Raw genomic sequence first — 14,434 nt, forward strand, 5'->3', positions numbered from 1 at the left:
AGTCCAACGTCGGGCTCCCGGTGCATGGAGCCTGTTTCTCCCTCTGCCTGTGTCTCTGCCTCTCTCTCTCTCTCTCTCTCTCTCTCTCTCTCTCTGTGACTCTCATAAATAAAATTTTAAAAAAAAGAAACGATAAATACCCACCATTTGCTTCAATGTGGATGGAACTGGAAGGTATTATGCTGAGTGAAATAAGTCAATCAGAGAAGGACAAACATTATATGGTCTCATTCATTTGGGGAATATAAAAAGTAGTGAAAGGGAATAAAGGAGAAAGGAGAGAAAATGGGAAATATCAGAGAGGGAGACAGAACATGAGAGATTCTTAACTCTGGGAAACGAACTGGGGTGGTGGAAAGGGAGGTGGGCATGGGGGGGGGTGGGAGTGACTGGGTGACGGGCCTTGAGGGATGAGCACCGGGTGTTATGCTATATGTTAGCAAATTGAACTCCATTATAAAAAAATTTTTAAATGACTTAAAAGGAAAAAAAATTTAGTACTAAGAGTAAAAAAAAAACAAATTTTCTAGAAAAGTTAATTAAGATTAAACTTAGTAAGAAAATGCATACAGGGGTGTCTGGTTGGCTCTTTCAGTTAAGCATCTGCCTTAGGCTCAGGTCATGTTCTCAGGGTCCTGGGATCAAGCCCCACATCAGGCTTCTGCTCAGTGTGGAGGCTGCTTCTCCCTCTCCTTCTGCCACTCCGCCTGCTTGTGTGCACTCTCTCTCTCTCTATCTTCTCTAATAAATAAATAAAACCTTAAAAAAGAAACTTGCATAGAGTCATATGAGAAAAATTATAAAAAAAAGAAAAATTATAAAACTAATGAAGAGCACAAAAGATTTTAATTACTAGAGACATACCATGTTGCTAAATAGAAATAATTAATATTGAGAGGTTGTCAATTCTCATTAATCTATCAATTCGGTGCATTTCCAAATCAAAATAAAAACCCAAATTATTATTAACAAGCTGAATCTAAATTTCATATGGAAGAGAAAATGTACAAAAATAATCAGATTTTTAAAAACGAAAAATGATGAGAGAAGATCCATTGTAAGTAAAATAATGATAAAGGTTGCAATCCACATAGAAGCTGAAGAACAGGGATCCCTGGGTGGTGCAGCGGTTTAGCGCCTGCCTTTGGCCCAGGGCGCGATCCTGGAGACCTGGGATCAAATCCCACGTCGGGCTCCCGGTGCATGGAGCCTGCTTCTCCCTCTGCCTATGTCTCTGCCTCTCTCTCTCTCTCTCTGTGTGTGTGACTATCATAAATAAATAAAAATTGAAAAAAAAGAAGCTGAAGAACATTATCAGCAATAGCCAAATTATGGAAAGAGCCCAAGTATCCATTGGCTGATGAATGGATAAAAAAGTTGTGGTATAATGGAATATTACTCAGCCATAGAAGAGTGAAATCTTGGCATTTGCAAGGACATGGTTGGAGCTAGAGAGTATAATGCTATGTGAAATAAGTCAGTCAGAGAAAAAGAAATGCCATATTATTTCTCTCATATATGGAATTTTTTAAATATTTAATTTATTTATTCATTCATGAGAGATACAGAGGGAGAGAGAGGGGCAGAGACATAGATAGAGGGAGAAGCAGACTCCCTGCAGGGAGCCCAACATGGGGCTCAATCCCTGGACCCAGGTTCACTCCTTGAGCCAAAGGCAGACATCCAACCACTGAGCCACCCAGGTGTCCCTCATATGTGGAATTAAGAAACAAAACAAATGAGAACGGGGCGGGGGGGAGAGAGAAGCAATCCAAGAAATAGATTCTTAACTATAGAGGACAAACTGATGGTTACCAGAGGGGAGGTGGGGTAAGGAATGGGTTAAATATGTGATGAGGATTACAGAGGGCAATTGTCATGATGAGCACCAGGTGTTGTATGGAAGTATTGAATCACTAAATTCTACACCTGAAACTAATATTACACTGTATGGTAACAAACTGGAATCTAAATAAAAACATGAAGAAAAAAAGAGCATAAATAAATAAGTTTGGGGAAATCATTCATTTAGGCCTGCTACTTTACATTTTATTCAAAATAAAATTCTAAATAGATAAAAAAAATCTAAGCAAAAATAAATAAATAACCTATAAAAGTATTAAAAGAAAATATGGGAGAATGTTTTTGTGATCTTGAGCTGAAGAAAGCTGTCCTTTGCAAGACACAAAAAAGGAAAAATTGGCAAATTCAAAAACATGAAAATTTAAATCTTTTCTACAAGAACTGTGTTTGAAGTTGAAAGACAAATAATAAAGTAGATAAAGTATTTTCAATACATATGATGGAGAAAAGGTAATAGTCCACAAAATATAAAGAGCCCTTGAAAGTCATTTAACAAAAAGATAAACAATAGAAACATGGGAAAAGGATATGAACAGGCAAATCATAAAAGAACTACAAATAGCCAATATATACATGAAAATATGCTCAGTCTTACTAGTAATAAAGTTAAAAGAGTATCTTTTAAGTATCAGATAAACAAAGAATTAAAAGATCATTATTAAGGATGTGGGAAAACAGTGGCTTTCTATACTGATGGTGGAAACATAATTGGCAAAACTTTTTTAGTGGGCAGTCTGTATAAAATTTTCAGTAAGTGTTTCCTTTGTCCTAACAGTTTTACTTATTAGAATTTATCCTAAGGAAATCACAGAATGAGTGCATAAAGATATAGGTACAGTGATCTTCATCACAGTGTTGTTTATAATACAAAAACAGTTTTAAATGTCTGCTATGCTTTTTAGCTTTTACAAAAGAGAAGTTAGAAAAAGTGGGGGCACCTGGGTGGTTCAGTGGTTGAGCATCTGCCTTTGGCTCAAGTCGTGATCCTGGAGTCCTGGGATCGAGTCCTGCATCAGGCCCCCCGCAGGGAGTCTGCTTCTCCCTCTGCCTATGTCTCTGCCTCTCTCTGTGTGTGTCTTTCATGAATAAATAAATAAAAAATTTTTTAAAAAAGAAAAGAAAATTGGATCACAAAAGAGTATGTATAGTATGATCCCCTTTACATAAAGTCAGGTCATTGTTAGCCTTCTTTATTTTGTATGCCTACACACACACACACACACACACACACACACAAACCAAGGCTCCTTACATAAGAAAATATATAAAATGTTTAGCACAGTGCTTGGCACATATCATAAACAAATGATTACTGTTACTGTTATTGTCAGCTTTCAGTAACCATTAAGTATTCTGCCATCAGGCACTGTGCTATGTGCTTATGATAAAATACTGTCTTTGAGGAACTCTTGTCTATTGGCAATCACCCTTACCACGTGCCCATTCTACAGTGTTGTTGGCTCTCAGATCAATTGTTGAAATACAGGGTAAGCAATGAGAAGTGTCTCATCTGTACCATTGCCACCAGAATTTTGGTTTGAAATAATTGAAATAGTCTCCTTATTTTAAAGTTAAAGCCACAAAAAAATTGTTTTAAAATTCTCTTCATTTCAAGATGATGATGGAACCAGCTTGAATTCAAGTATCCTAGCAGCACTCCGAAAAATGCAGGATGGCTATTTTGGTGGAGCAAGGTAAGTGACCTCTACATACTCTTTAGTGAAATGAAATGAAATTTGGAAGCTGGGTATAGTAATGGTAGACTTGTGATGCCTTTCTCTGCATCTCCAACAATATAGTCCCATCCTATTTAGAGGAACTCATTTTTGATAGATTGAATCAAGGAATGTAGTGTTATAGAAAAGGCTTGGAATTTTCCCCACCCTTTTCTTTCCCTAGACCTCATAAACTCGTGGACTGGAAAACGTATTCTTTCAAAAACAAAAAAAAAGTTACTGAACTACTCAATTCTGGCTGCTTTTTTCTCTTTTCCCTAAGTTTTTATCTTGAAAAAATTTCAAACTTACAGAAATGTGCAAGAATGGTATTGAGTACCATATACCCTTCCTCAGGATTCATCTGTTGTTAACATCTGTGTCACTTGCGCGTTCTCTCTCCCTCCTCGTCCTTCATCTCCTCTCACTCCTCCCTCCCTTCCCTTCTCCTCTATTCTCCTCCCTTTCACATATATGTATGTGCACACGTACACACACATACACACACACTTTAGCTGCTGAAGTATGAGAGTTAGCCAGAGACATCATGACAATTTAATTCTAAATACTTGAGTTTGTCTTAAAGAACAAGGATATTCTCACAGAGCTATAATATAATCATCACACAAAATTCGATATTGATACAGTACTAATATTACCTAATGTAGAGTTCAGATTCAAAATTACCCAACTATACTAATAAAGTTTTTTCCCCATAGCTTTTTAAAAAATTTTTTATTGGAGTTCAGTTTGCCAACATATAGCATAACACCCAGTGCTCATCCTGCCAAGTGCCCCTCTCAGTACCCATCACCCAGTCACCCCAACCCCCCACCCACCTCTGTTTCCACCACCCCTTGTTCGTTTCCCAGAGTTAGGTGTCTCTCATGTTCTGTCATCCTCACTGATATTTTCACTCATTTTCTCTCCTTTCCCCTTTATTCCCTTTCACTACTTTTTATATTCCCCAAATGAATGAGACCATATAATGTTTGTCCTTCTCCGATTGACTTACTTCACTCAGCATAATACCCTCCAGTTCCATCCACGTTGAAGCAAATGGTGGGTATTTGTCGTTTCTAATGGCTGAGTAATAATCCATGGTGTACATATACCACATCTTCTTTATCCATCTTTCGATGGACACCGAGGCTCCTTCCACAGTTTGGCTATTGTGGACATTGCTGCTATAAATATTGCGGTGCAGGTGTCCTGCCATTTCACTGCATCTGTTATCTTTGGGGTAAATCCCTAGCAGTGCAATTGCTGGGTTGTAGGGCAGGTCTATTTTTAACTCTTTGAGGAACCTCCACATAGTTTTCCAGAGTGGCTGCACCAGTTCACATTCCCACCAACGGTGCAAGAGGGTTCCCCTTTCTCCACATCCTCTCCAACATTTGTTGTTTCCTGTCTTGTGAATTTTCCCCATTCTCACTGGTGTGAGGTGTTATCTCACTGTGGTTTTGATTTGTATTTCCCCGATGGCCAGTGATGCGGAGCATTTTCTCATGTGTTTTTTTGGCCATGTCTATGTCTTCCTCTGTGAAATTTCTGTTCATGTCTTTTGCCCATTTCATGATTAGGTTATTTCTTTGCTCTTGAGTTTAATAAGTTTTTATAGATCTTGGATACTAGCCCTTTATCTGATAGGTCATTTGCAAATATCTTCTCCCATTCTGTAGGTTGTCTTTTAGTTTTGTGGACTGTTTCTTTTGCTGTGCAGAAGCTTTTTCTCTTGATGAAGTCCCAATAATTCATTTTTGCTTTTGTTTCTCTTGTCTTCATGGATGTATCTTGCAAGAAGTTGCTGTGGCCAAGTTCTCCCCATAGCTTTTTTTCCCATTCTGGGACCCAATCAAAGATCACACATTGGCATTTAGTTATTATATCTCCTTGATGTCTTTTAATCTAGAACAATTCCCCAGCTTTTTGTGAGCCTTTCATGATAGTTTTTAACATAGTTTTGAAGAAGGAAGGTCAGTTATATTGTATAATGTGTTTCAATTTAGTTAAAGTGATATCTGGTAGATTTCTCCATATCCTTTCTATGACAGTCTTTAACCAGTGCTATCTTCCATTGGTGAATAAATTATTACTAATGGGGTTTTAAGTGATGATTCTATGTTTCTATCATCCTGTGCATATTTATTAATTAGAATCCTTCTGGTTTTTTTAATAAATTTATATTTTATTGGTGTTCAATTTGCCAACATACAGAATAACACCCGGTGCTCATCCTGTCAAGTGCCCCCACCAGTGCCCGTCACCCATTCATCCCCATCCCCTGCCCTCCTCCCCTTCCACCACCCCTAGTTCGTTTCCCAGAGTTAGGAGACTTTATGTTCTGTCTCCCTTTCTGGTATTTCCCACCCATTTCTTCTCCCTTCCCTTATATTCCCTTTCACTATTATTTATATTCCCCAAATGAATGAGAACATATAATGTTTGTCCTTCTCCGATTGACTTACTTCACTCAGCATAATACCCTCCAGTTCCATCCACGTTGAAGCAAATGGTGGGTATTTGTCATTTCTAATGGCTGAGTAATATTCCATTGTATACATAAACCACATCTTCTTTATCCATTCATCTTTTTTTTAAAGAGCTTTCCAATATCCCTTTTTATTTTGTAGTTTTGGTGTAGCATAAATTCATGGATTCTGATTTTACTCAATGCCCCGTTCCTGTCATTGTTTATATCAATGTTCAAATTATCCAAGGTCTGGCCTTTAGGAGCCCCTTCAAGCTGGCTTTTTCTTTTTTTACATCTATTTTGAGTAATTGCCTTCATTGAGCACAGTCCACCAATTCTGCCTTGAGTAAGTTGTTTGCTTGAGCAGCAACCCATGGCTCATCTCACTGAAGGCAGAAGGACAGGCCTTCCAGTCTGCAAAGGGGAAGTGAGAAGTGCAATACTCCTCCTCATGGCTCTAGAGGAAGACAATGTCCTTCCTCTGAGGAAAAGACCAGGCTTAGTCCTCACACTAGCTTTCTTAGTTGATTTTGTCCTGGAATATGTACAGGTCGTAGGTGGCAGCCACAGCAATCGTGTTCTCCACCGGGTGCTGGGCTGTGTTCTTTAGAAAATCGGTACTACTGACTTTCTCTGTGGGTTTTGCAATTGGTTTTATAGATAGGGGAGGATACGGTCTACAATCCTCTATAATTCATAAAATTTTCAAATTTCATCTTTCATTTTCAAAATGATCTTTGAGTATTTTTTTAAACAATGTGATGGATTTGTGATGATTTATCTTCATTCTGTCCCAGCTTCTCTGTTAGCCAATGGAAATTTTGGCCAGATGTTTGACATAGTTAGCAACATAGTATATAGCAGTGAAAGAGATCAAAATTGATCTACTGGTAGATTGTGAACCCATAATTGTAGTCTTTATTAACACATGACCCCAGCCTGCACTACACCATACCTAGGAGTGCTATAAAATTTCATATTTACAAAATTTATACCTAATATATAAGCACTAGTAATCCCCCAACGAAACATTCTGGGTATCCCTTTTTTCACTGAAATGTGTTGTTTTAAAAGGATTTCCTCTAATTTTCTGTTTTCAATTTGCCCTGTAACTGTCAGGATTCAAACAGGTAAATTGTCAGAGTTTTTAACAACATCTTGCTGCACACATTTGAGCTTCATGGATCCTGGACCTGAGGGTAAGCTGTACAGTGAAGATTACGATGATAACTATAATGAGCTGGAATCTGGCGACTGGATGAATGGCTATGGTTCAACCAGTAATGGTAAGAAAGCTTCATAAAGGCCATGGCCTTGCTGGGCAAGAATACAAAGTAGTGTTGAGTGTTGAGCATCCTCCTTAATATTTCTCAATGCCAGCAGTCTCACTTTTATTTAATACACCTAGATTTCTACTTTTGTTTGGCTTCATTTTTCATCCTTTGGTTTCTGGTCTAATATCCCTGTGGTGATTGTGGAGTATGGAGTTTGACTATCTCTTATTAAAGCTAAGGAATATTTCTGTCCCGGGTATATGTAATGGCTGGTGATTTCAAAATGAGAGGAATCAATGGTGAGTGAGAGATATTTAATCAAGATATAGTAGGAGAACTATACATATACAGTACTGCTTTTAGACATTTAAAAGCATAAAAATAAGAAACTCAATTAGAATGCTTTTTATATATAATGTTGCTGTGGCCCATCAGAATCTCTGAGAAGGTCTACATAGTTTGAAAAAGCCTATTCAGCGTGCCTGTTGCTTTCATATTGCAAACTAGACAAATAAAACACAACAAATCTAATTGGCTACTAGAAATACAAAGATAATAAACTGAGAAAGCATCATGAGGGCATATATTAAAAATGGCTGAGAAACACCATAGACTGTTAAGACACTAACCAAGGCAAGGCAAGAATTACATTGTTTGAATCCCAAAGAGAGAAGGCCTAATAGGAGCCAGTTCTTCTTCTAGCTATCTAAAATACGGTTTGCCTGCTTTCATTGTCTGGGTATTTGCCTGTTGGCCTATATCTTAAAGCAGCTAATTTCTTTATCTTAAGAGTGGTGTGTTACTGTTGGTGGGAATGTGAACTGGTACAGCCACTCTGGAAAACTGTGTGGAGGTTCCTCAAAGAGTTAAAAATAGACCTGCCCTATGACCCAGCAATTGCACTGCTGGGGATTTACCCCAAAGATGCAGATGCAGTGAAACGCCCGGACACCTGCACCCCAATGTTTATAGCAGCAATGTCCACAATAGCCAAACTGTGGAAGGAGCCTCGGTGTTCATCGAAAGATGAATGGATAAAGAAGATGTGGTTTATGTATACAATGGAATATTACTCAGCCATTAGAAATGACAAATACCCACCATTTGCTTCAACGTGGATGGAACTGGAGGGTATTATGCTGAGTGAAATAAGTCAATCGGAGAAGGACAAACATTATATGGTCTCATTCATTTGGGGAATATAAATAATAGTGAAAGGGAATATAAGGGAAGGGAGAAGAAATGGGTGGGAAATATCAGAAAGGGAGACAGAACATGAAGACTCCTAACTCAGGGAAACGAACTAGGGGTGGTGGAAGGGGAGGAGGGCGGGGGTGGGGGTGAATGGGTGACGGGCACTGAGGGGAGCACTTGATGGGGTGAGCACTAGGTGTTATTCTGTGTGTAAATTGAACACCAATAAAAAATAAATTTATTATTAAAAAAAGAGTGGTGTGTTAGAGAAAAGAAAAAATAAATTGGCTTTTCTTGAGGGATAGCAAGCATTATCTCATACACAATAGACCAACACATTAGCAGTCAGAGGATGATTTTCTTGTTTGGGCTCAGCATTGACTTACCTAAGTACCATTTAATTCACTCTACGTTTGTTTTTGTAAGATCTAAAATAGTGAATTTCTTGATTGGAAAAATACATTAAATACAAAGTTATTTCCTGTTGTTAATAATTACCAAAGTCATGATATTCATCGTGGCATAAACAAATATTTAGAAAACCAGACCAAAATAATCACATATTGAGGTTGTTTGCTATTCCATGGGTAGTTGTGACTTTCATCTGTCACACTCATTCTCTTAGATTACTTTCTAAAATGTATCTTTTTGATGATATATATTACTAAATTTGATATTATGCATTGTAAGTCACTTTCTCCTCTCTGGTTTTACACGTCAGTGGTCTCACAATGGCTGAGTTTATTGCTTGCCAGCCCTTCTGTGCCAAGAACACTTCTCTCTGTAGTCTTCATAATCCTCCACTCAAGTACCTATGTTATATTCAAGGTTATAATATTTTCATTAGGATATCCCTGAGAATGAGTTCAATTTTTACAGCTTTTTAAAATAGTTTCTATTAATCACATCAGAACACAGAAAAAGAAGTCACTGAAGATGATTAAAAAAGATGATGTATAACTGAATTCGCAGGCTTTAGTATTGACCCAAACACTGTGCTTTTCCAACTATAAATGTTGTGAAAATTCATGTAAAGTCTGAAATGTTAGGATCCATGAGATCTGTGTATGTGTTTTGTTTCCATTACCCATAGTCAGAGATAATGTTACCGGAGGTGTATGGGAGAAGGAGAGTCCAAGAGGACAGGGACCATATCTGTCTTCTTCACCACTGAAACCCCTCAGCACTAGTACACCACCTAGTACATAGTGGGCAATAAATATTTGGTGAATAAATGAATATGGTGATGAAAAAGACCAATGTGTGGCCAGTAATCCTTTTGACACCAATGCCACATGGAGATTGTTTATTTCATTAGCAATTGTAGCTGCCATTTATGGGATATGTTTGTTTTAAGCTAGGTCCAGTGTTTAGTGGAAGATTTTTGCCTTTGCTCACAAGTCTCCTCATACCAGTGAGACTCCAGGGGCCCTATTCTGCTTCTCCGCCACCACTGCTGCCACCACCTCTACCATCACATACGCATACACAGATTACAAAATCTTTGCTCTACCTGTCCCATAAGAAGCTCATACTGCTTTCAGGGGCCCTAATATTGTGTCAGCAAAGTTGAAGAACATGTAGGTCCAGTAAACGGCCATAGTTTCTAAGTGGTAAAGCTACAAGACTGTACAGTAACCACAACCTTTTTCCCCCTCATGATCTAAAACAACCTACTTCTGGTGCTGTTATGAGCACAGGAGCCAATCATTCTGTTTGGTGGGGTAGATTGTGAAGTGACTAAAATGTTTGTTTTTTTCTCTTTCCCCTATCCCCACTAACCTTGCAGCTCACTGTGGTGATGAAGTTGCTCGTTATTTAGATCACCTTTTGACGCACACTATTCCCCATCCTAAACTGGCCCCTACCTCACAGAAGGGAGGGCTAGATCGGTTTCAAGCTGCTGTGCAAACAACCTGCAATTTAATGTCCTTGGTGACCAAGGCCAAGGAGCTGCATATACAGAGTGAGTAATGCCATGATTCACTGGAGTCAGGCACAGGATTGACGCTAAGCCCAGGACAGGGGTGGGGTGCTTCTTACAGTGTAAGCAGGAACTCTGTTTTGTTCACTGCTCTATCCCCAGCATCTCAGACAGAAGGAACATGTTAGGCTCTCAAATATTTGTAAAAATTAATGAATTGTGCATAGTTTTGCTGTTGATAGTGCTATGTAGTCTGGCTTAACCATTACATTGTGAGAAGCCTCTGAACAGGAGACATGGAGCATTTTAACATCAGCATTAAAATGATGGAAAAAAGATGTTTCCTTTGGCAAAGTTACTCCTTTGGAAGCACTCTGATTTAAAGAGAAAGCACTGCAAACTATTACAAGATAACCTTGCAGCCGAGAGGGAGATATTCTCCCTTGAGTAAGCTACATCTGGTTCCCTTAGGTTAGTTGTAATGTTTAGAGTCAGTTGTTCTAGCACTGTAGAGCTGCACTTCTCAAACTACAGTACTCATGCCTCAACAACTGTGCCATTGTCCTCCCTGTGACCCCTACCCTCCTTCAGTAGTATTTGCAGTGGAAGATGTCTTCTACCACACATTACCAGGAGTAGTCATGGTTCCTAAGAGAATTCAATGCTTCTGTGGTAGCTGCATATAAAGGGACAGAAGGGCTCCTTGGCCACACTGAGAGGACCTAAATGGTAACATTTTACAGATGATGAGAAAGATTGAGATATATGTTCTTGCTGTCTAAAACTTTATTGACCATTACTAACCATAGATATTAAGCATAAATCATTTAACATTTAGAACAGGGAAAAGCTTAGCATACCCTTTGAGTATGCTTCCTTAACAAAGGGCTTACATGAAGAAATGAACTTTATTAAGTTACACTTCTAGATTGTGAATCAGGACACTTGAGCTTAATTCTCGGCTCTGCTGCTTACTTGCTTGAACAGTTTTTTGAGATCTGGACCTTTCTTTCTGTATCTGTCAAATGGTGAAAGTGACAAGACAGTCTCTCCTTTGAGGTTATGGTAAGTATTTGAACTATAAATAAAAATATTAATATCTCAAAGTAGGTCAGTCACTACGTTTTTTTACTCCCTACATAGGATCATCCATTTCTCTATTCTCAAGAAGTCCAACTGCTGACAGCCAGGCATTCTCCCTTGATAGTCCAGAAAATAGAAAGCATAGTTGGGTTCTGTTATATATAGTATTCTATCAAAGTGTCAGTGATAGTACCATTGTGGTATTGATTCCATGTATAGGACTTAATACCTTAAATGTCCACTTAATGCTACATGTTTGTTTGAACAGACTTTAAATTATCTGATATTCATATTTCCTTTCTGTGATATTAGCAGGAAAGGATAAATTTCTCACTCTTGTTCTATAAAGAATAGCTCCTGTGCAACTTTGTTTTGAGAGCAACTATGAATTTTAGTCTCCTGAGTTATCTAACCTTTCCCATAAATGTCCACCTCTTGCAGATGTTCACATGTATCTTCCAACAAAGATATTTCAGGCTTCTCGGCCTTCGTTCAACTTACTTGACTCACCTCACTGCCCACGAGAGGACCAGGTAAACCTGCACATGAGTTTTTCTGTCAGCTTTTAGCAAAACTGCCATCTGTATGGCAAATAACAGAACTAGCTATTATAGGTTCTGCTAGTAACTGGTGGTAGGCAAAATGCTACAATGGTGAAGATAAACTCCTTTTTAGTTCACTTTTAAAATGAGCACGTTTTTCTAGCCAGACTCTAAGAAAACTAAATTGCTATATCATTCATTTTGAAGGTGTCATTGTTTTTGTTTGACTTTTCATCAAAATTCAGGGAATTCGTATGGCAAAGGTTTGGAGGTGAAAAGATCAACACTCTAGGGTATTATTTAAGCTGAACACTTGTGAACTTAAATTTTTTTGTCCTTTCTCAAACTAAAGGTTCCCTCTGTTCGTGTAGAAATACATCTTCCTAGAGACCAGTCTGGGGAGTTGGACTTCAAAGCACTGGTTTTACAGTTGAAGGAGACCTCCAGCTTACAGGAGCAAGCTGATATCCTTTACATGCTGTATACTATGAAGTAAGTGATAAATATTATCAATCTACTTTAATGTTCAGGTAGAGAGGAAGTGTAACATAGTAAATACAGCACAGCTTTGGAATCTTGTTGACCTGGATTTGAATTTCACAACCTACCCACTGTGTAACTTTAAGCTCAGCTGTCCTCATTTATAAAATTTGGATTATACCTACCTCATAGAACTGTTGTAAAGATTAAACAAGATATAATGTCTGCAAAGTCTCCAATGCAATGCTTGGTACATAGTAGGTGACCAAAAACTGCTATTATTATCATTATTATGGTTATTTTAAGCCTCAGTTATCTGGTAAAATCCAAAGGTAAATAAACTCTTAGCTCAAAAGAATTATGAACATGGAGGCTTACAGAAAAAAAATAAACCAGCATTTTTGAGTGTTCGTTATGTGTCCAGAACCCTGATAAGTACATCAATATATAAGTACCTCACACTCAGTATGCCCAAATTGAACTCTCTCCTATCTCTCACTTTCCCCCAAAAATAACCTGAACCTCCTCATTTATTCATGTACTTATACCTGGAGAGACAAGAATGGTCTCCCTCCTCTAAATTTGGCTTGGATGTTGAAATTGATGATGCCACACATGTACCAAAAGGATGTAAGATGTTTATTACACATAACGAGACTCCTGGGGAGAGTGAAACAGATTCCCAACTTGGTAAAAAAAAAAAAAAGGCTTATGGAGCAGAGAGCAGAGAAAGGAGGGGATTTATTATGATTAGGAGGTGAGCCTGGGGTACTGATCCTCACCAGCACCAAAGAAGGGAACACTCAGATTTCCCTGGCACCTTGCCCAGGTGTAGGCTGGGAGGGAAAGAGGAGTGGTGTGACTTGAAAGTGGTCAGCAGTCAAGCATTAAAAATGGAGCCACGTTCTGAAATTCTACATACTTGTGTTCAGAACCAACACTGACCTAATCAGCACGCTATGCCCCATGTGCGGGTAACCACCAAGGCTATGAAGTTTTACCTCTAAATATTTATCTTCTGCATCTCTAGTATTGCTGCCTTCACTCAGGTCTTTGTCTCTCACCAGGATTATTGCGATTGCTTTCTTTTCTTTTTTAAGATTTTATTTATTTATTTATTCATGAGAGACAGAGAGAGAGAGAGAGAGGCAGAGACACAGGCAAAGGGAGAAGCAGGCTCCATGCAGGGAACCTGATGTGGGACTCGATTCCGGGACCCCAGGATCATGCCCTGGGCTGAAGGCAGGTGCTAAACTGCTGAGCCACCCAGGGATCCCCTTGCTATTGCTTTCTAACACGTCTTCCTATTTCTACCTTGTTCTCCTCAAGCCCAGCCTCCACAGAGGAGGGAGAGCAGCTTTTCTTTTTTTACTTTCTATGATAGAAACATCCAAATTTATACAAAAATAGAGAAACTAGTGTAATGAACACTTGGGGATCCATCACCCAGCCTGAAAATTATAAAAACATGGTTAATCTTGTCACATCTATGTTCTCACTCTCTCCCAGGTTATTTTGAAAAAGAGACCAGACGTTTTATCATTTCATTCCTAAATATTTCAGTATTATTGCTAAAAGTCAATGAAGCTCTTAAAACATAACCACAATGGGACTTCGGATTCCAGACAAAATAGAGTAGTACATGTGTCTCTCTGTGTTCCTCCTGCTAAGGACAGGAGGACATTATTTAGAAAACAAACATAACAAGGAATTAAAAGGTGGAAAGAAGAAGACAGGATAGCTAAGGACCTCAGGATTTGAGGAATGACAAGATTGTGATGTACCTGAGTTTTCCTTGTTGTCTCATATATCCTGCATCTGGTGCTGGAAAAAACCAGCACCCTGAAAATGCCAAAGGGCACAGATGACAGAAGCCCTAAAAAATA

At 38.5% G+C, this 14,434-nt stretch overlaps 1 protein-coding gene across 10 annotated transcripts in view; it reads left to right on the plus strand.

Annotated features, from left to right (window-relative positions):
• The window catches only part of PHKA1 (phosphorylase kinase regulatory subunit alpha 1), a 179,971-nt gene that overhangs the window by 129,588 nt on the left and 35,949 nt on the right, over positions 1-14,434 (plus strand). For 8 of the 10 annotated variants that reach the window (XR_013374805.1, XR_013374806.1, XR_013374803.1 and 5 more), the window contains 5 exons: positions 3,479-3,557; positions 7,171-7,337; positions 10,309-10,485; positions 11,968-12,059; positions 12,421-12,560. Coding sequence is in view for 7 of the 10 variants with exons in the window: in XM_077888633.1 (XP_077744759.1) it covers positions 3,479-3,557; positions 7,171-7,337; positions 10,309-10,485; positions 11,968-12,059; positions 12,421-12,560 (655 nt within the window). In the remaining 3 variants the exon portion in view is untranslated. The remainder of the gene's footprint in view (positions 1-3,478; positions 3,558-7,170; positions 7,338-10,308; positions 10,486-11,967; positions 12,060-12,420; positions 12,561-14,434) is intronic. The other 2 variants (XM_077888632.1, XM_077888634.1) reach the window with 1 other exon arrangement.

This window comes from Canis aureus, chromosome X, assembly GCF_053574225.1.
Source record: "Canis aureus isolate CA01 chromosome X, VMU_Caureus_v.1.0, whole genome shotgun sequence".
NCBI classification, from domain to species: Eukaryota; Metazoa; Chordata; class Mammalia; order Carnivora; family Canidae; genus Canis; species Canis aureus.